Source organism: Falco punctatus (assembly GCF_963210335.1).
Source record: "Falco punctatus genome assembly, chromosome: 4".
Lineage (NCBI taxonomy): Eukaryota > Metazoa > Chordata > Aves > Falconiformes > Falconidae > Falco > Falco punctatus.
In genome coordinates this window covers 3,134,707-3,155,663 of record NC_137583.1, presented here as the reverse complement: position 1 = coordinate 3,155,663, position 20,957 = coordinate 3,134,707, and the positions used below count along the sequence as shown (strand labels likewise).

Sequence of the window (20,957 nt, the reverse complement as noted above, 5' to 3'; positions counted from 1 at the left end):
TCTCTCCTGGACGTGAAACCAGAGCATTTTCCATGTGTCTTCAAGAACTAGCACCTGAAGATTCCAAATACTTTGCAAGGTATATTTAAGAATAAAACAGAAAAAGGCAAGTAAACAATACAGAAAGTATTTGTTTACAGTGTAAACTTTTAGCTAGAAAGCCTTTTTAATATCCTCTCGTAATACGTTCCAAACAGATATACAAACAGTAGCACTGGGCAGTAATTATTCCCTTCTGTTTTTATAGCAGTTTTCCTATGTATTCATCAGAATATTACATGAAAACACTCATAAAATGTTTTTTTTACATGACTAGGTTAATGAAACAACACAAGGAAAGAAACAAAATAAAAAGCATACTAGTTTTTTTTTCTGTAAGAATGCATCAGACCCATTTCCTTCCATTGTTTCTTGTTTTATGAGGGGAAAAACAAAGCAGAGAAGCAAACAAATACAAAACCAATTTCTTTCCCCTTCTAAAAGCACTTTGGAGCCAAACCCACCATTTTTCAGGGCACAGCACTTGAGTTGTTGGAATGATGTATACCTAAGAGCAGAGTTTCTACTATTAAGTCTTTTCCTCAGGCTCTTAAAAACTGAAAACAAACAAGTGTGAAAACAAACAACTACCCCCACACACCAAGCAGGTTTGATGATTGCCATTATCCTATTTTGTGGGGGATTTTAAACTTTGTTTTACTACCACCAAAAGGCAACTATCTAAACTGAATGTCTGTTTGAATGAAGCCACAATTAATGTAAATACCATCATAGTAATGGCTAGGTCTGATAGAAACCCTTTGACTGAAATGCAAATGAAAACACTATAGTATATAGATACATGCATTTGAATTCTTCTATCATCTTCCTCCTTTGATGTGCCCAGTTTTTACATTAAAAATAAAAATATGCGTAAGTCTATATTCGCTACATTTCTAAATCCAAAATCACAAATAAAAATCACCCCAAAAAATATTTTAAACCCCGCCACAATGTAGATTTAAGCGCAAACTGACTCTCATGGGTTTCACAGCCTCAGACTGGAAATCTGGATCATATACACAAACGTATCTCTCAGAATAATTAAGACCATTTATACATCTGAGGTCTATGCCAGTCCAGCTACACAGACTGTATGTGTTTTGCTGCAGATCAATAGCTTGCCGTGTTCCGCTACATCCTTTTAACTCACCGGTGCTGCATGACTGCTGTCTAGGACCCAAAATCAGCTTTGAGGTCATACAGAGTCAAACGTTTGTTAGTTACTGAGCAAAAAGAGAGCAGCGGTTTAACTACACAAGCTATTCAGCTGAATTTCAGAAATAAACAATTCAGAAACAATAAAGAGATTATATGACATGATACTTGAGGTCCACTTGGTGTTTCCCATACAGGGTCACAGCTCAGCTGGAGGATACCTCTGGAAATCACTTTGTCCACACTTTCAACTTCAATCAGGGCCAACCAGATCAGGATGCTCAGGATCTTGTCCAGCTGAGTTTTAAGTATTTCTGAGATTTCTCAGCCTCTCTAAGAATCCTGCTCCAGTGTTTCACTTTACCTCCAACCATAAAATTAAATAGTCTCTTGAAACAAGGATCATCTTCATGAGATCAGTCCACACCCACGACATAGCCATAAACATGCCATCCATCATCATCGTCCTTGCAACGCTTCTTTATAGCACATGTGCATGGTTGACAGAGCAACACCTTCGTACTGGGAACAGAAGACTGCTCTACTTCAAATATTTTCAGCAGCTTAAAGATACTAAGTTATAAAGGTACAGTTCTGTTCACCTAATAAACCTGATAATCCTTATATTCAAAAGAAATTCAGGCTGTAACTAATGGCTGGTCAGACAGGGAACACGTTCCTGGACGTGCGTTCCGACAGCCCCTGTGAAGAATCAATCATCTCACCACTCTTCATGGAGACAGGGAGCTGAGTGGGAGAAGGAACTAAGATCGGAATTTGCAAAACATGTCATATGACAAAAGGCGACTGCCAAATGTTATGAAGAGCCTTCAGAACTGGAAAAATTTCTCGCTCATTTTCCAAAAATTTCCCAAGTTCTGCAAGTAAAAAAAAGGTCCACAGAAATCCTCGGAGCTGTATTGACTGATCGAAGCACATAGACCATTTTCAGATGGGACAGAGAATCAAAAAGTATTGTTAAAATAATAATATTTTTAATTTTTTAATTATTTTGTATTTATAAATATAAATATAATTTATATTTATGCATAAATATACAAAATATATATTTATAATTACAAAATACTATAATTATTTTAATGTTTAAATTATTGTTAAAATAATAACAATAAAATAATTAAACATCACCTAACTCAGATATGAGTCACGTTTCAATCCTATGCCTACAGTATTTTCTTGTTTAATCAACCACACTACTCCCTCTTCACAAAGTTTAGCTGCCAAAGACAAACAAAATATGCATTAGTCTAAATAATTCCAAAATGAATAATATGGATCCTTTTCAGCTCAATTCACATTTTCAGAAAATAATATTTCGCAGAAAAAACTAACGCAGATTTCACACATGCAGTTATGTCATCTCCCATGCACATGTTGTACACATCTTTATTTCCTCTAGTGTACTGTATATAACACATAAGTAATAGAAAACTTGAAAAGCAATCAAAATATTCATTTGTTAAAATTTTTATTTATCCAGCAAGCTCACTAATCTCATCATTGCTTCCATGGAGATACATGTGGTGTATACACAATATTTCTATCTTGCGGAGCAGGCATCAAGAAGTTATGGAAAACTTTCTCCTCTCTCCTCTTACGCAGAAAGAATGCTCTTCATATAGTTAGAAACTAAAATAATTTCTGAAGACACTACCCAAAACTAAACGAATAAAGGAAGATGGTTTCCAATGCAGTATAATTTATGCATTTATCTGATTTATTCCACGTTAGATAGTTCAAAAACTTAGAGAAGATAAATGCATTTGTAGTAACACCTTACATGCCAGATTATTATTAAAATCCTACGTGTAACTTTTCCCATTCAGTTATCAAATAGGATAAAAATAAATATTATCCAGAAAACTGCAAGCATTGGTATAAAAGCACAACCAGTAAAATATTTAGATATTTAAGGTATGGACGCTCTAGAAATACAGCAGGCAGATCAGGTTTGTAGTTTAGTTCTACTAAACCCCTCTTGTTTCAAATGGCCAGAAAAAACCCACGAGAAGGCAGAAGGTGCATCGGCAGCAGCAGACCTCTCCAAGCACACTGCCTCACTCTTCAAGCACGTGCTACGTCCATACGTTACACAATTTTCTAAGTAACAGAGGCAGCCTCAAGTCCACTTAAAAACCTATGTAGTGACTCGGGAAACAGTTCTGAAACTACGTGTCCAACCCGGATTCAGCTGAAAACATGTACAAGTATCAGATTTATTTTTATAACACTTCCATTAATATGGAAACAACTGAACAAACAAGCTGACGATATTGTGCAGAGACTTTGTGCTAGGAGGGTCTTGCATGACTCTTTGGATTCTTTTCAAAATTGCTTTTGATTTTCTGACCACATCATTTCAACATCTGTTGGACTAACAGATTGTTTGCAAATTCTTTTATCAAATCTCCTTATTCAATTCTCTCATTTCCCCTTTATCTGTCATGCTAGACCTGCTTTAACAAAGTGGAATCCTACTTGCTCTCCTGTTGCTTTTTCTCACTTCCAGAATGCAGTACGAAAGCAATACTGCAACAAGCTCCTGATGGCAAATGAACCTTACGGCAGCCTGAAGGCACAAACTGTTGGGAGATGGCATGACCATGCAAAGCGGTTTGTGTCTTTGGGTGCAGCAAATCGGTCACCAATTCAAACTCAAACCCATGCTGCTGCACTTCATTATTTGTAACCCAGTGCTCTGATGAAAAGAAACAAACACAGCCCCTCCAATGTAATCTACCTGGGACAAAACAATCTCTTTATTACACGTCCATCCAGTCTAGCCCAGCTTAGCAAAGCACTTTGGCAGTACCACAGGAACACCAAGCAAGCAGCATCCCTGTAACGCAGGGCACCTTGCAGATGTGCTACAGTAAAGGCTTCCCAGCGCTTGTCAGCCAAACAGCTTGTTTTGGCTCAGAACACAACAACCACCCCACCCCCACCCCATCTGGGATTACTTTGATCTTTTTGCCTATTATATGATTGTAATTACACTGAGTTTCTGGGATCAATGGGGACCGCAGAAAGAGCACGTTAATCCAACTGTGAAAGGCAGAATGAGAAACTACTTTTAAAAGTCTGATTGCAGGGCGGCAAATATAATCAGTATGTTTCCAGAACGAGAATAGAAAGCAAGGCTGTTCAATGAATTTTCCACAAAATTCATCTTAAAACAAGCATCAGATCTCGTGCACTATGAAAACACACTTTAGTTCTTTGTGGCACTAAATTTACATTAACTACCCCATTTTTTTTCACTTCAACACCTCCTCTTCCCCCCCAGAGAAAGAAGTGGAATACGCTTATGTGGTTGTTCTGCCTAATTTTGAACAATGAAGTGTTTTAATTCAAACACAAAACTGTAAAATGCGGCAGGGCCTGCAGGGATAGCCCCTCCTGCTGCGATCCCCAGCAGGCCGCCCCAGCCAAGGGATGCCAGGCGACAGAGAGATGCCCCCAGCGCAAGGAAGCGCGCGGGACGCAGCGCTGTGCACAGCCCCCCGCGCCATGCGGCGCAGGCTCAGGAGCAGTTTGACAACACGCTGCCAGTGACACCTCCTCAGGCAATATCCGAAACCAAGGTCAGACTCATTTATAAATGTTTAAGATCATACTGCACTGCAAAAACGGGTTTCTTTTCAGTAGTGCATAAAATGATTCCTTTTCCTCAGTTTGTAAAGCTAATCCCTTACAGAACTGATAATGAACAGCAATTTAAAGGAACAGGTGATTATATATATATTGCATTGGGGAAAACTGAAAACTTGATATAAACCAAAACACAGGAGGTACTCTATAAATAACAAACAATCTATTGTTTGCAACTCCTCTTTTTAAACAGGAAAAAAAAGTATCTGGGGAGCACTCTCATAATGATGTTAATTTAAATGCTTGGGTCTACATTTGAGAAACATAAGACTGCGTTGAAGAGTTACAATGTGGGGCTCAGACAAATTATTTTATCCAAAATAAACACCTTACAAGCACTATTTTGATCACGTCTTTGCTTTGGCAATGTATGATCTGCTCCTTAAACATGGATCTTGTCTTGTGTAAACTGGTATACTCCTGCTGCACCGCTCTCACTGACAAGCTGCATTCTGGCTTGCAACTCCATTGCAATCGCCTCATTCTTATCTGTTCTGACTTAACACCAAATTTTCATAACCTTTTTTGGCTCGATGGAATATTGTTACAAAATGCCAGTGCTGCACTCACCTATTGTATAATGCCAAAGACTTAAAAAAAAAAGAACACAACAAAAAACACACCTAAACCCCATACCAAAAAACAAACCCCAAAACAAAAAACCACGAACAACCCCACAAAAAACATTAAACACTACGTATGGTTTTCCTGGGAGTAGTATTATTCCAAAGCATCCTCACTGGGAGCTCAGAAAAGTGATGCAGTTTTTCTATTTTCTATAAAGCTGACCACCTCTTTTGGATTAACCCTTTTGAATACCTGCTACTTCATTACAAAATTTATTTAAAAGCTCTTATGTAATTCTAATATTTCTCTTCTCATGTGATAAATTAAATACTATCCTATCAAAACAGTTCTTCTTCCTCATAACAGTACAAAAAAAAAATAAAAATTGTTGTAACAAGGAACTGAGATTTTGGGTTTGTCCACATCAGGGATGGATGTTTTTCCCCATTTTGATTTTTATTATGAGTAACAGAAAATACTTTCTAACAAGCTAAATCTGAATTAGAGTCACATCATACCCAGGTTGTGGTCTAAGACACTACAAAAGTAAAAACCTCAGAGAAAAGGAGTTTGAAAAGACATAAATCACATTTGGTTTCTCCCTAACGGTACACAAGGCAGTGGTAGCAAGCACCAGTCACTTCTGCCTTTGAAATCCTCTCCTTTTTTCTCCTCTTGGTAACGCAAACCATCCTGGATGTTCCAGTCCGCCTTTCTTTGAGCTACACATCTAAGAAGATTTTGAACCGTATCATAAACACAATCCTATTTGTGCAGAAGTCCCTGTTCAAGCCCATATCCCTTATGCCTTAGGTTCCCCATGTCTCCTCACTGTCCTGAGAGTTCTGCTGGCTGCAAGCATCCCATGCATAGCACAGATCTACCATCTACGTCTGTTACTGCAACTGCCAATCTGTGCATGTGTGTATGCTGGCAGCACATCTCCCACCTGTCACAAACTCTTGAACTGTATGTTACTTAACTGCATAGCTCGAGCCAACTCCTGTCTTAAGTTCCAGACTGCGTGTCATTCTGCCGTTAAGGAAAGCTTCTGTTGTTCCCTCATCTATTTCATCAGTCGCTATGGGGCTTTCTCCCACACCGACCTATCCACAGGGGATGAATTCTCAACCAAAATCATACGATAGATAAGTTGATAACTTGTTCTTTGATATTTCTGAAAGCTAAATCAACCACATTCAGGAATCAAAGAAACAAGCGATGGGCTACAGTAAAATTTTTGCTGTTCAAGTAGAATTTGTGAGTAAGCTCCAAACTACTAAAGACAGCAATTTCATTTCGGAGGGGACTTAAAACAGGATATTAAAAGCAGGAACTATTTTCTTCATTGCCCCTCTGCACAATTAATATAATGATCCACGACCTAGTTCCGTTGTAAAGATGAAACAAAGTTTTCCTTCATCTTCAAAGTCACGAGCTGTTTCTTCCACTGATAAGACTATGTAGTCAACAAAACTTGGCATAGCCAACCTTTATAAATTGTCCCAGATATATACAGCTATAACTGAAAGAATAAGCTCGTTTAGAATTGTGATTTTTATGAATCAGCACTCTATCAGTGCGCTCTTCAGATAAGGCAAGCTTTGAAGAAATAGGAAGAATCTTCCTAGTCACATATATTTCACCTAAATGAATGATTTTCTTTAAAAAAGGGATTCCTTCCTTCTACAAGACAGAAGATCAGTTCAGTAATTCCCTTCAGTTACTCTATCCAACAAGAAAGTAACAGAAGAACCCCCCATATTTTTAAGTTTATTTTGCTCAACTTTGATTTAAACTAGCTTTTAGCATTGAACATAAAGGTTTACCATGGAATTCAGGGAGTAAACAGCATAGAAACTTCACCATGTTAGATACTGCTGTAACTTCTTAGTAAAGTATTTTCTCTCTGTTCCAGCAAGTAATCAGCTGTGGAATCAGAAAACAACACTCCTCTGAGTAGCACATACAGAAAGAATAAAAGGCATTGGGCACAAGTTGTAAAAAGAGACATTCTGCCTGGACCTAAGGAAAAATTGTCAAGTGACAGCGGTTAAGCACTGGGACAAGCCGCCCCCAGGTTCAGCCCTGCACTGAGGAGGAAGGTGGATGTGATGACCTCCAGAGCTCCCTTCCAGTCACAATTTTCTACAAATCTGTAATTTATTGAATAACTGGTAGTTAGGTATTATAATTTCAGTTGTATTAACATTATTATGTTACTCAGATGACTTAATATTCATTATGACAACTACAGCCTCTAACAGGTTTAACATCTTAAATGAATCTTATTTACTTTAAAGACTTATTTGTTGGTGGGACTTGGGGGGATTACCGAAAGAAAGAGGGGATGGCATTTCTTTTTCATGTGCTGCTCAGCATGGGGAAGTTCCATTTCCAGCTGAAAAATGCAGGTAACAAAGTTTTAACCAAACAGAATCAAATTATTTTCATATAGAACAAATAGTCAATACTTATTACAAATACATGCTTTATGAGTCTTCTTTGAAAAGTCATGGAACTGTTTTCTAGTTCAAAAGGTTTCTGAAAGACTAAGTGATTTCTGCCACAGTCAGATGTGGTCATTTCCTGCTAACCTGGTATCTAAATATTGTTCCTCTGGGTGACTTTGGTGATGTAAGGATGTGGCTGCTCATGGGAACTTTTGTATTCCTTTGTCTTTGTAGTAATACAGCTCAATTAAAAATTTAACAGCACAAAAAGTTCCATAACGGTAACCAGTAACACTAAGGGAAGGAAAAAAACCCAGCCCGTTAATCATATCTCAGGTTTGGATCTGTATGCTTCATTTTCTGTGATGGTTTCTTTGAAGAGCGTTCAATACTTTAAACTCACGAGCTTCAGAAAATGTCTGTAATTGCCAAGTAAGACACGAGACTGCTCTGAGAGTAGGAAGCCTAAAGGGAACAGGTCTGCCACGGAGAAAAGACTCTACGCATCTGGTTCGTCAGCCTACCTCAGCAGATAAATGACGCCGACGCCGCTCTCAGGACAGCAGAGGTTGTTCCCACTGGAAGCCAACCTTCAGGGGCAGCACCCAGCCCAATCACACCCCGATAACAACTTCCACTGGGGCAATACCCTATTTCAGCATGATAAGCTTAATCTTATTTCTCTCAGAGCTTTTATTAGTGACTTCCCCATTCCTTGTCTTATTTAATTCAATAGCAAAAAGCTCTCCCTGACATCAGTTACACAGCGTCAGTCCTCGGCTCCATCTGCATCCTGGGGTATCACTCGAGCTCTAAACTATACATTCATGAGCCTCCGTATTAAAGCAAAATTCTGAGCAGAGACTCTCAGATTCTTTTTGTGAGTCATGATGACACAAAACCTGTTGTGGTCATGAATAAACATTGATGGCTTTTCTTACTTTTGTTTGCATACAAAGCAAGGTTTACTTTTTTGGCTTTAAGTACTGCTTCCAGGGAATTACAAAAACTAGAAAAATCCAAAGACTGGAAGTGTTTCCATTTATGCAGCGATTAAGGTGTTCCTTGAAAAGTTAAAATTCTTGAGTAAACCCTAAAATGAAGAAAACCCAAACAGCTAAAATATTTTTGCACAAATTGAAAAACTCCTCTACCAGTTGGGAACAAGCTGGAACTTGCATGGGGCCCTGCACACACTGGCAAACATCTTAATTGTTCTGAGCAGACAAAGTCTGTTTAGTCATGTCTGCTGAAGAGGGGAGGATATTACAACACATCTGTGCAGTCTGTTTCCACATAGGTCAACCAGTTCTCCAGGCTCGTTTTTAAACCCCCTTCCTCCAGCCAGAGCACACGCATACAGACACCACTGCACAGGTTGGCCATACACCTGGCTAACGGACAAGTAATCTTTTAATAGAAGCTCACAAATGAGCAATCAGAGAAACAATCTCGGCGTCCTAGTAGGCATGCAGTGCCAACACACACTAATGTCTGGGAGGGATTTTGTAAGAGTCTAAGTATGCCTCAGTGAAATTTCAAAACAAGCACATTCAAAGTGTCAGTGCCCACTGAGGATAGCAATAATATATTTAAAACACACAGGGAACCACAGCATGGCAAATAGGACAGGCAGCAGCTGAAACTGGTCAATGAATTCACATTGCTTTTTCATTTATAAAAGGATGTGGCAGATAAGAGGACAGATACTCTAGTAAATTTTTTCAGTCCATATTCCAGAAGAGCCAAAAGCTATTCACCTACAGAACATGTTGCATGAGACACAGAGATATTCAGAAACAGCATTGAGGTGGACCTCACATAAATCAGATGTGCAAGAAGTAAGGGCAGTTTGGGGCTCTACAAAGACCCAAACATTGTTTTCCTGCTTTGGCAGTGTTACTTCAATTTTCAACGCACACGCTCTCTTTTAGCTGTATTGTGTTATTGGAAGGAAGAGTTTTAAGATGTATCTATAGGCTGATTAGGAAACAACATGTGAAATGCCAGTTTGTAAAGAGAAGCTTCATGATGTGGGTCAATCTTGCTCCACAAGACTGTGCTAAGGTCCAGACAACCAGCAAAACATTAAACTAAACCATACACAAATTAGCATACAAATCTTACTATGCTTGGCTCGCTCTGTCTCATTTAGGGCATGGTATGGCTCACAGAACCCAAAGGTATATTGATTCTGTTCCATACAGAGAAGGGCCAGTGTGGAACCATGAGGAAATGTTTTATTTGTATGGAAAAAAAACTCCTTTCAGCTTAATTTTGCATTCTGGAGAATTTTCAGCCTTGCAGGTGATAAAGACAGCATCAAGTGGCAGCTTAAATTATTTATACATACTTAAACAAAATCTGAACTAATACATACAAATAAATTTAGTAAATAGTTTAAATTATTTTAAATTCCAACCTTTCAGAACAGAAAATTATGCCTAGGCTTTATGTCTCATTAGATAACTGAGTAGGATTTGGTCTTCACAAGTAAAAAAATTTATAAGACCAGGTTCAATAAAAGGAATTATGTATCTCCACTGATGTCTCCAAGCTGCAGTCAAGTTTTAATCTGGGGCAGCGATAACATCAGTGACATTAGCTTAGAAACAACTCTGTTTGCTTTATTTAAAGCAGCCAATCAAAAAGGGATTTATCTCTAGACTAGCACTCTTCCTACTCCAATATAAAATGAAATTCATATCGAGACCAAGTACACAGCTGGGCAGACACATTGCATTATTTCATTATGGGGATTTTTTTTTTTTTTAATTATAGCATTGCTGCTAACAAGAAGTAGTGAAAAAAACAACAAATCACTCAAAAGGCAGAACAAGTTCCAAGTTATTCCAATTATAAAAGTTCACGCACAAAGATTAGAAGTACCATAAAAACTTGCGGAAAATTATGCAGTGAGTCAAGGTTTATTAAAAGACAATGGGGAATGGAATAATTATTGCATTTTTTCATGCTTGTAAACTGGACTTAAAAAACATTAGATGAGTGGGACAATGTAGCAAAGGTGATACAGTTATGTTCCTTGACTTACATAGCATGGCATGCTTGTATTACTAAAGGCAACCGTTGTTAGTTTGAGAAAATGGTGGTGTCACCTTGATTTATAAACCACACCAAAAAGGCAGACTAGATGCATCTCAAAAAAGGGCAGCAGCTAAATGGATGAAATCAAGCAGCAATGAGACCGAAGAATAAATGTATTTAGGCTGTCTGATTATTGGTGATGGCTCTATGAAAAATGAGTTAAAGGAGATTTATGAGAAGTGTTTCACAGAAACCAAGATGAAAAAAGTATTAACTGGGGTTCTAATATCACTACAGACTGGAAGCATAAAAGAAAGGTGCCAGAAAGCTGACAGCAGTGGTGGTGAGAGTTCAAAAGAAGAGAGATAACAAGTGAAATGATTTTTAAGACAAGCTGAAAGTTAGGTCACAAGAAGCACGGATGGGGAGACATCAAAAAGCTTAGGGTGAATAACAATATAAAGAACAAAGAGGTGCTAGAATAAAAGAATTCCTTCAGAAGAAACACAGGTAAAACAATGGACAAAGCAGACACGGTCTTCAGAGACAGTGCTGTATGGGACTTAATAAAAGAGAAAACCCCGGACATGAAAAGGTATCAGTGACACATATGCCCTGATAGAAAGCAGGCTTCAGTATTGACGCTACATTTGCCTGAAGATTAGTTTTTTTCTTTGGAAGTGTCAAAGCAACAATCCAGACTAACCTGTTTAAGAAATATGGAATAAAATTATTTTTGAAGTTTAAGAACCAGATTACACAATATAGGTGTCTCCTGACAGCTCTGATCATAACAAACCATTTTTGTTTTTTAAGGACCGATGGCAACGAGCTAGTTACCATCAAACAGCCTGGAACTCAGCTGACTCAGTATGGACAGACCAAGAGTTGTCATTATGATAAATAATGCTTCAGAGCTGGTTACTGAAGTCATATTCCCAAGGGCTGTACAATGGGAATTCCAGCCTCCCTCTGAACCTAGTCCTTCAAAATTGCTTTGTCTGTTTTGGCCCTAGGCTGCATATTAGAAATGATAAAAGTAGTTCTTTCATACTCAAAGCAAGACAGTTCGATTGCCAGTGTCAACATGACAAAGTGCTTATGGCTATAGGAGGCGGGGGGAGCAAAACTGGGGGGCGCATGGTATGTGCGATGGGGAAAGCTCTGTAGCTAACTCCAGGCAAGTAAGAACAGAATTTCTCTCTCCAGTGGAAGCCCAGACTTATCCCACCGTATTTTTTACCCTCTCTATGTTGACTAGACTTAGAATTGTTGCTCTGGCAGCAATTACAGATCAAATTCATTATAATTATTCCTCCAACATAAAGATGAAGAAATGTCCCTGGAAACAATTCTATGTTCTTTGATATACATTCAATGCTTATTTAATCAGTCTTTTCTTTTTTCATAAACAGTGAAAAGAAACAACCAACAAAGAAATAAAAGACGACAATTTCTTGAGACAAAACCAAAATGCTACGCTTTATGCTGGCCTACACATATAAAGCAAGGAGATTTTTTTCTCCCACAAAGTTAGAGTCAACAGATGTTCAGTTTCAGAAGCAGAATACTGGTTTTTGACAGCATATAAATTTGAAATGGGGACAGACAGACCTGCAAGCCCGACAGACTGTAGAGGCTTATCACAGTACCTAAGAGCATCCAAATTACACCCGAATAAGACTTTTCAAATATAATAAACTCATGACAAAGATGCACATAAGTGTTCACCAAGAGCCAGAACAGAAAGTCTAAACAGTAACTTCATCTTGAAGATTTATTCCACTGCCTCAGAAGAAACGTTTGTAATTGGAGACATTGTTCAGATCTGTAGAGAGCATGCTTCAGCAATTTGCAAAATTCAAAGGGAGTTCACAATACTGCAACGTCAATTTGAATTTTTAAGTGTTTTGACTCATGCCATCATTAATTTTTTTATGACCAGAAAATGCTCAAACAAATACAGTCAAAATATACTCAAGAAAAATCCACATAACACTGATTTTAAAATTAGATCCTTTATATTTATATGACGTGCATACACTTATGGAACATGGCAAAAATGTTCTGACATAGTACAAAGCCTGAAATAAGGCTGTGAATGCAAAACCAGTAAGTGAGCTTAATGAGCCCCTTAAGATATTACATAGCATGCAGTAATCTAAAATTTTCTTTAGTTTATGTACAGTAAGCTTTCACATACTTTATTTATAAACTCTTATTTGGCAATTTCAATTACTTTATTCCCTAGTGCTTCTCCTTTTTTGGACAACTGTTTCTTCACACATTTTGCCCCAAGGCAAATCAGCTGTCTTCCCAGCTGAATGAAATTCCCTTCTCTAGCTCCAAGAAAAAACATTCTGTTTTGTTGGTTTGTTTAACCAGAGAGAAGCTAGCCTTCAAAAAGCAGAAACCCTTACCTATAACCTGGGTCTTCAGATGCTAAGAACATTCTCCCCACAAATACCTGTATATTCCAACTTTGAAATGCAAAAAACCAAGCTTGTCTACCACCGGTTATTGAGTCTGTCTTAACTATCTTTACTAACATTAGCTGTTCTCCTAAACATCGTGTAATAAAAAGAGGTAATTACTGGAGCTAAGTTCTGTTACACAAATAGCTTTCAATTAACCATACCAGGGTTTCTGGGGGGGAAAAAAAACACACCAAAACAAACCCAAAACAACAGAAACGCCAAACAAACCCACAACCACACACACACCCCCACACCCACACACACCCACACCCAAATAACCCCAAAACCAACAACAAAAAAAGCAAAACCAAAACACCACCCCAGGGATGTTCTTACATCTTGACTACCGCTGATGACAGTAAGATGTTGCCATCAGTAAGCTGAGACACAGTAGCTAACTTGGAGTGTTTAAATTCGTTAGTACCTCGTAAAGTTAAACGGCAGGCTCAGCCTCATGTTACATGTCACTGCAAATATTGGACGGTCTTCAAAAGACACTGTCCTACCCCCCTCTTCTGCACTGCATCTAGCAATCACATAACTACGCGTGAACTGTCAGCAGAAAGTAAAATCATTAAAATTGGCGTTATATGTAACTAATTTTCTTCAGTGCTCATTGGTATTAAATAGCTATGTTATAGTAGTGCCCCAGGACTCCTGTCATGATGTCATCCTTTGCGAAGACATTTTTAAGCTCACCAGGACTCTGTTCCTTGGGTTCCCGCTGCAGTCTAAGCCCTGTGCGCTGCCTACGGATGGAACCGGTGCCCTCACAAAGCCTCCCCCGGACTGGCTGTCCTTTTGGCTACCCACCTTCCTGCAAACAAAATCTTTTGGCCTATTCATTGATACACCTCTACATTCGAAGTATTTTGAGTAGAGTACCAACCAATAAAGCGTCAGCTATCTGTGATCGTCTCTTCAAGTCATGATTCTTATATGGTTAATTTCTTACAGATACCATATATTAACCAAGTTGTGAACAGTAGCGTGAAGAAGCAAGAATAATGATCTTCTAAAGCAGAGCAACTGAAAAAAAAACCAGGTACATGGCTTGGCGTAATGGAGGAAAATTATGTTTACGCTAGAAAATTGTACATGGCTATAGCTGCCATCACCTACTCAGAAGAGGAAGCGAGACACAGGAGGGGACAGGAGATGTGGAGAATCTGGAAGGAGGAAGTTAATAAAGAGCTCTACTTACACAGGGTTTTTTCATCCAAAATTCTCTAGAAAATTTATTACAGCCAATAGTCTTGAGGCAAATGAAAAGCACCCAAAGCTGTCTGGAATACGATAAGCGTCAAAGTACAAAACAACAAAACAGTTTTCATAAAATCATCCATCTCTTTCCATCAAATCAAACCACCTCTGAGCTCACATCCCTCATTTAGGCCTGACCACTTACTTCTCTCCAATCATCTGATAAATTTAAACTCCGGCTGCAGCTTGGGTGAGATGTAGACTTTGGCAGAGCAATCAGCCCAACGCACTCTCTCCTTGCTCACTCTTGCCTACTGATGCGGATTAGCAGGCTCTTAGGGATGGCCAATGTAACCGTTTACAGATTTGCAGCGTGAAATGACTTAGGAAAGTGACCTACCTTTGAAGAACAATCAGAATCTAAAACCAGTTCCCAACAGAAAAAAAAAAAAGGGAAATGGTAATGACTGGATGACAGTGAAGCCAAGGAGAAACTATTCAGTGTCAAAGTAAGTGATTCAGCTTCAGCCACCTTAAATTTTGCATGCAAATGTTGTATGTCAAAAGATTCCCTTGCTTTTCCAGCTATGTCAGTAAACTCAATACAAGATACTACCTTCTCTACAGACCTTGCTCTGCTTATTCCTTAGGCTGCCACAGCTATATGATCACTAGCTAACAACAGTTCCACATCTCAAACTCAAGACTGAGAATCAACACAATTCAAAAAGATAGAAGCAATCAATAATTTGGACAACCAGAACACACCGAAGGAGTTTGCTAGTTGAATGCAAGCTGCTAGTACTTTATGGCTTAACAATATGCCCAGTGAGAGACAACGTCTAGCATGAGGCCGCCATCCCCAAGCCAACAACTACGCGCCCTCAGCGCCGATGTGAATGAAGAAGACTCGCTTACCCAGCTGCCACTGCCCTTCAGGTCCTTACTTCTGTCTTTCAAACAATCACGCATGACCCTCCTGTTTATGAGATAAAATCAGAATGTGTCTTTTTGTGACTAGATCTTAATTCTCTTTGAAGTTAACTGGAATTTTGGCATTTATTTAAACGATGAAGGATCAGATCCCAAAGTGTTTGTTCAGCAGTTTTGGAAGAATGCCAGTCTTAATAAAATCAATTGAAACACATTTTAAAGACATAGCCAATCAAAATATTTTCAGACTCATAGACTCATCTCAGTATTTGGCATAACTTTTTGGCTGAAATGCACAATGGTGCTCCTTGGTAGAGGTAATACAGCGCTGCAACATGTTCTACAGATTTCATTATACAATATTCTTGTTAATGCAAGCATTTGAATCAGAAGCTTGTAAAGACTTAGCAGTACTGAGATACTATTCACATCTTCTCTCATCTTCACTAATGGAATAATGTCTTTGATAAATCTGGCACATCAAGATTTTAATCCTACTGTTGGAAGAAGTTCATGAACTTACCAAGGTTTTCCCCTTGAGAAAAGAATCCTTTTCAAGATAAGCAACAATATTTAGTTTTCAAAAATTAATTCTAGTGCTTCAATGAAAAACAAGGTAAAAAAAAAAATGTCAAGGGCATTATTATCACTACTTTCCAAAAGTACTAAGTAATAACTAAAGTGGAAAATAAGACTTTTTTCCACCGTGGCTTGTTATCCCCGTGTTCTTATATTTTCAGTACACAATATACTACGATAATTTGCTACTTTCAGTTTCTTAGAATTACAGACAGAATTAGAAGTTGAGGTGTAAGGATACCTGAAGGCTTCCAGGAAGGAAGAAGAGAAAAGGTAGCAACCACTGCTTATATATATACAATCCCATGCATTTGCAGGGTGCATAGGTGAAGAGATTAACTGAAAGCAGAATCTTAGTGCAACCATTTCATAGTTCTGAGAAATCTTGCATGGACATGTTTTTAAAAGATTAATAAAATCCAGCATTCCTTGTAATCTTGTTTATATTTTGTGGTATTATTTACATGCATGAAGTCTCCTGAATTTCAATTTCTACAGTCTTTTGAAAGCTGAAAGTATACTATAAATATCCATTTCCACATCTTGCTGTCTCCATTACAGGCACAAAGACAAGCACAAATTCTCTACTTTTAATATTTAATTAAACTTCAAATCTCCTTACCATTATGACAAGGCTTTTTATTTGAGAACTAAGCAAAAACAATTTTTTCCTTAAAACGCTAGATTAAAATCAAGTTGTCAGAGGTATAAACTGCTCTGAAAATAAAGTAAAAAAAAAAAAAAAGAAGGAAAAAAAAAAGGACTTACATTTGTAAACTGATGGTTAGCAAGAAATCAGTGAATAATATTCAACATTCTGAAAAGCTACAGGGATGGCTCTGTTAATAAGGAATTGCTAACTTAAAATAACAACTGTGTTTATCCCGTCTAAGAATACTTAGACTTAACTTGGTTAACAGCCAGTCACACAGCAACAACCACCAAATATTCTATGTTGAGATATCAACAATATAGGTATGTTAACATTTCTATATAATTTTGAAACATATTTTTGTGTCTACTTCTAACAATGCTAAATACATGAATATTTTAATTGGTTGTAAAATTTGCATATATATTATAAAAAACATAACGCTGTTTTTGTGGGGAGCAAAAGAACTTCTGGTTTTAATTACTGTATCACAATTAAATTACCTAATGTACATAAGTTCTGCAAAGTCTTGGAAACAATAGTGGGTGGTGTTTCCTGGAATAGGGCAATATGTCTTATGACTGGGAAGGAACACGCACCACCTCATTTTAATGTTAAGTTGCACAGTTCAATCCACACAGACAAGAACTAAGAACAGGAAACAGAGGGACTTCTTGTCAGGGTAACTATTCAGAGAATGGAAAAGTTAATTTAGTAGCCCAAGGCAGATAGTTAAGAGTAGCTGAAGTCAATTATATTTGTTTCTACAAAATACTGTATCTATTGCTAGGTTAAGCAAGAGCACAGAAAACATAAATAACTGATTTTAACACTGGTTTTATGATTTACATATTTCAAGAGTACACAATGCAATACTGCAAGACATTGTGAAAATCAGTTTGGAAAATTAAGACTCTTTCACTATTTTACTTGATTATAAAAAAGTTACAGCACTTAAATTGATGTAGGCATATGTACTGCATTTAGATACACAAACCGGGTATCAAATACAAGCCTGCCAAATAAACTGAAAGCCATTTCATACTGAGACACAAAAAACTAATGTGCTAGAACACATTATCTGTGCTTTTCTTTTACTCTTTTGTATATGATTTAAAAACCTACAGCTTAAACAAGACCTGCTATAGTTTACAACTAATTGTATTTTTTAAAGCTTCATTCTCAGTTAATTTAGAAAAACTAAGCTAATCAATATTCTATTATCAGCAGGCAGAGCTAGAACAGTTTTCATTTACTTATGTTGTGAGACTCAAAAATGTTCCCAAATCATTCATAAATTTGATTGTTCAACACTGCATAGGATCATACTGAACTTTCAAATAATGCTGTACATTAATCACTTTGAAGATAAATGTAAATTGTCACATTTTCAATCAGTACACCAACTAGTACCATTAATTCAAAAGTTAATTCATTAGAACAGTCCACTTTCAAAACAGAAGTGTGTGTTATAAACTCCTGAAGTTTTTACTGCAGCTGTAGACGTTACATTACAAACTTTTTATCAGTTTCTCAACACAGTCTAATAATTATTTGTTTTAAAGTGTATGACTTCTCTTGCACATGATTTGTATGAAAAACAGGTTATATAGATCACAATGGAGCTCACGAAATGATGCAACTACTGAGCTCACCAAACTGCTATCATTCAGTCAAGATACTCTCCTTGGTCTATCTTAAAAATCGCAGAAGTTGAGGTGGTTTTCAAACTGATCAAGGGAGGCTTGAACCTCATTACTCCATATGTAAGTCAATAGCAAAACTCCCTTTTGCTTCCCTGTAAAATTTTTCAACTTGTTCAAAACTGGTTTCGTATGTTTATTACTAAACATGCTTTCAACATAGTTTAGACTTGTTCAACACTGTTATAAGCTACATTGCGTCTAAAGGCAGAAAGTAACCTGTGAACATGGCCTCTAAATCCAACAATAATGTGGCCTAGCACAATTATTTTTAAGGTAAATTGTTGCAAAACCTAGGTTTACGGTACATAGTTATTAACTTAAATAAAAATTGATGACAAGTGTGAGAAGAAGGGTTATGGTCAGCTCTGCTTCCAAAAATTTAGGCACTGGGCAGTCCGATCATGCCCAAACATGCACTGGACTGAGGCTTAATATATTCTATTAAAGAGTAAATGCAAGAATTATAAAAATTCCTGGTCTCTTCCTAGCAGTAGAAACCACTAGAATTGGGACCATAAATTACTTCACCAGAGAGGAAGACAGAGATGGGAACAACATTGCTCAGTAGGATTTTTATTTATTTATTTATTTTTGTATTTGGAACAGCAATTATTTTCCAAAACTGCTTGTCTCGGTAAAACAGAAACAGCAGCTTTGCTACATGTGAAAAGTGTCTGTCAGACCAGAGATAGCTCTAATAATTATCAAGCTGAAGTTTAGCAAAAAGTAAGTTGGGGTTTTTCTGCATGTGTCAACACAATCCCCAATTTCAAGAGTATTCATGAATAATTGATGCAGGTGACAATACTTGTCTTCTAACATAATGACCTGTATTTAAAAACAAGCAAGTTAGAAAGTTTCTGAATGTTTAGCCATCTGCAAAATTAGGTCTTGTTTCTACTGTAGCAAAATCATTTACCTTTCCCTGCCATCAACTCCATTCAAAACCATGATTTAAATTTTTCAGATTATTTTTGTAAGAACAGTATTAAAAAAATCACTAAGCAATACAATCAAGGGCAACTCATATTTCTGCTAACTAAAAAGTACGCCTAAATGCTTAAGCTCAATATGAGATTTTGGTGTAGTTCAAGTCTTGTGATTAAAACTTTCAGAAGTGCAAGCTTAGTAAAATACAAGAACTGAGCACAATGAGGGATTTATGCCTGGTATGTGTTTGTCTCCAAGAATTACTATACTTTTGCTTAGAATTATAGAAAAAATTAAGTTAGGGACACCTGGAGGTCATTTACTGTGACCCCCACACCAAGCAGGGTCAAGGCAAGCAGGCTCAGGCCTTGCCCAGTTAAAATCTGAGGATCTCCAAGAACAAAGATCCCTCAACCTCTTCCTGTCCCTTGTCCAGTATCTGACCACCCTCAGGATAAAAAAAAAAAAAAAAAAGACAACCAAAAAAACACCAACAAAAACTTGCTCAAAAAACCCACTGAAAAAGCACAGTCTTTTTTCTTGCACCAAATCAGAACCTCCCATGCTCCAGCTGTGCTGTCCCCATGTGCTTTCTGGAACAATCCGGCTCCGTTTTCCCTGTGCACTGCCCCCGGGTCCTTGAAGAGAGCAAGAAGCTGTTAACACACACACACACACACACCCCAAAGGAAGAGCACTGCTGTCAGGCAGGCAGACCTGCTGGAGCAGCAGAGCAGGCAGAACTGGCTCTCCTCCAGTCAATCCCACACAGCTCCCAGGCTCCTGAGCAGTCTACTGGCATCTGTGAAATAACAGAATCTCTCTTAGGGTCTCATTTACTCAAGTATCACTAAAACAATTTGCACGCAGCTGTAAAGGGAATGCACATCATTTTAAAGTATCTCCTCAGCTCCGGACCACTGTCACCGTCTTCGCTCTCCAATGAACTATTCCCACTTATAAAGAACCGGTGGCAAGCTCTGCAACTCCTTTTGACACATCAAGAAACAAATCAAGGCTAAAAGCATGAACATTTACCCCTTGCATATAAATACCCAGATGTTAGCTGTAACACCACGCACCCTGGGGAGGCCTGTCAGTTGTCTACTTGGCTACTGTGAAATTAAATACTGTACGTGTAAACTAACGGTAAATAACTAATGACTTTGTGTCCTCCTGTTTAAATTCACCCTTTTGCTTCCCCACATTTGACACTGTTGCATGCTTAGAAAGACAGAAACATTGTGTTGCAAATGCAGCACCCCCTAACAGATTTGGGGGTTTATTTTTTTAAAAAAACATTAAAACAGACACAAGTGTGAAAATGTAGAATGTGATCACTTTTAAAACCAAACCTATTCATCAGGATTCTACGGCAAGTTCTCTCGGAATGAAGAGCTCTCTGCACTGGTAATTTAAAGTAAAAATTTTGCCACTTCACCACATTCCTGTTGAACAGACCACAGTCAAGACTATTGCTCTGTAAAATTACAGATGTTTACAGCTAAAGGGTTTTTTTCTTCACAACAGCAGAATAATTTTT

The 20,957-nt window shown here is 37.8% G+C and overlaps 1 protein-coding gene across 5 annotated transcripts in view; it reads right to left on the bottom strand.

The window, feature by feature from the left end:
• Positions 1-20,957, bottom strand: part of ATG7 (autophagy related 7) — a 122,331-nt gene that overhangs the window by 17,312 nt on the left and 84,062 nt on the right. For 2 of the 5 annotated variants that reach the window (XM_080386144.1, XM_080386145.1), the window contains exons 19-20: positions 20,132-20,216; positions 15,600-20,052 (exon numbers count right to left, since the gene is read on the bottom strand). The exons of 1 other annotated variant lie outside the window; for it this stretch is intronic. In XM_080386144.1, the coding sequence (XP_080242270.1) occupies positions 19,730-20,052; positions 20,132-20,216 (408 nt within the window). In that variant the 3' untranslated portion in view covers positions 15,600-19,729. 2 more of the 5 variants (XM_080386149.1, XM_080386147.1) reach the window with 2 other exon arrangements.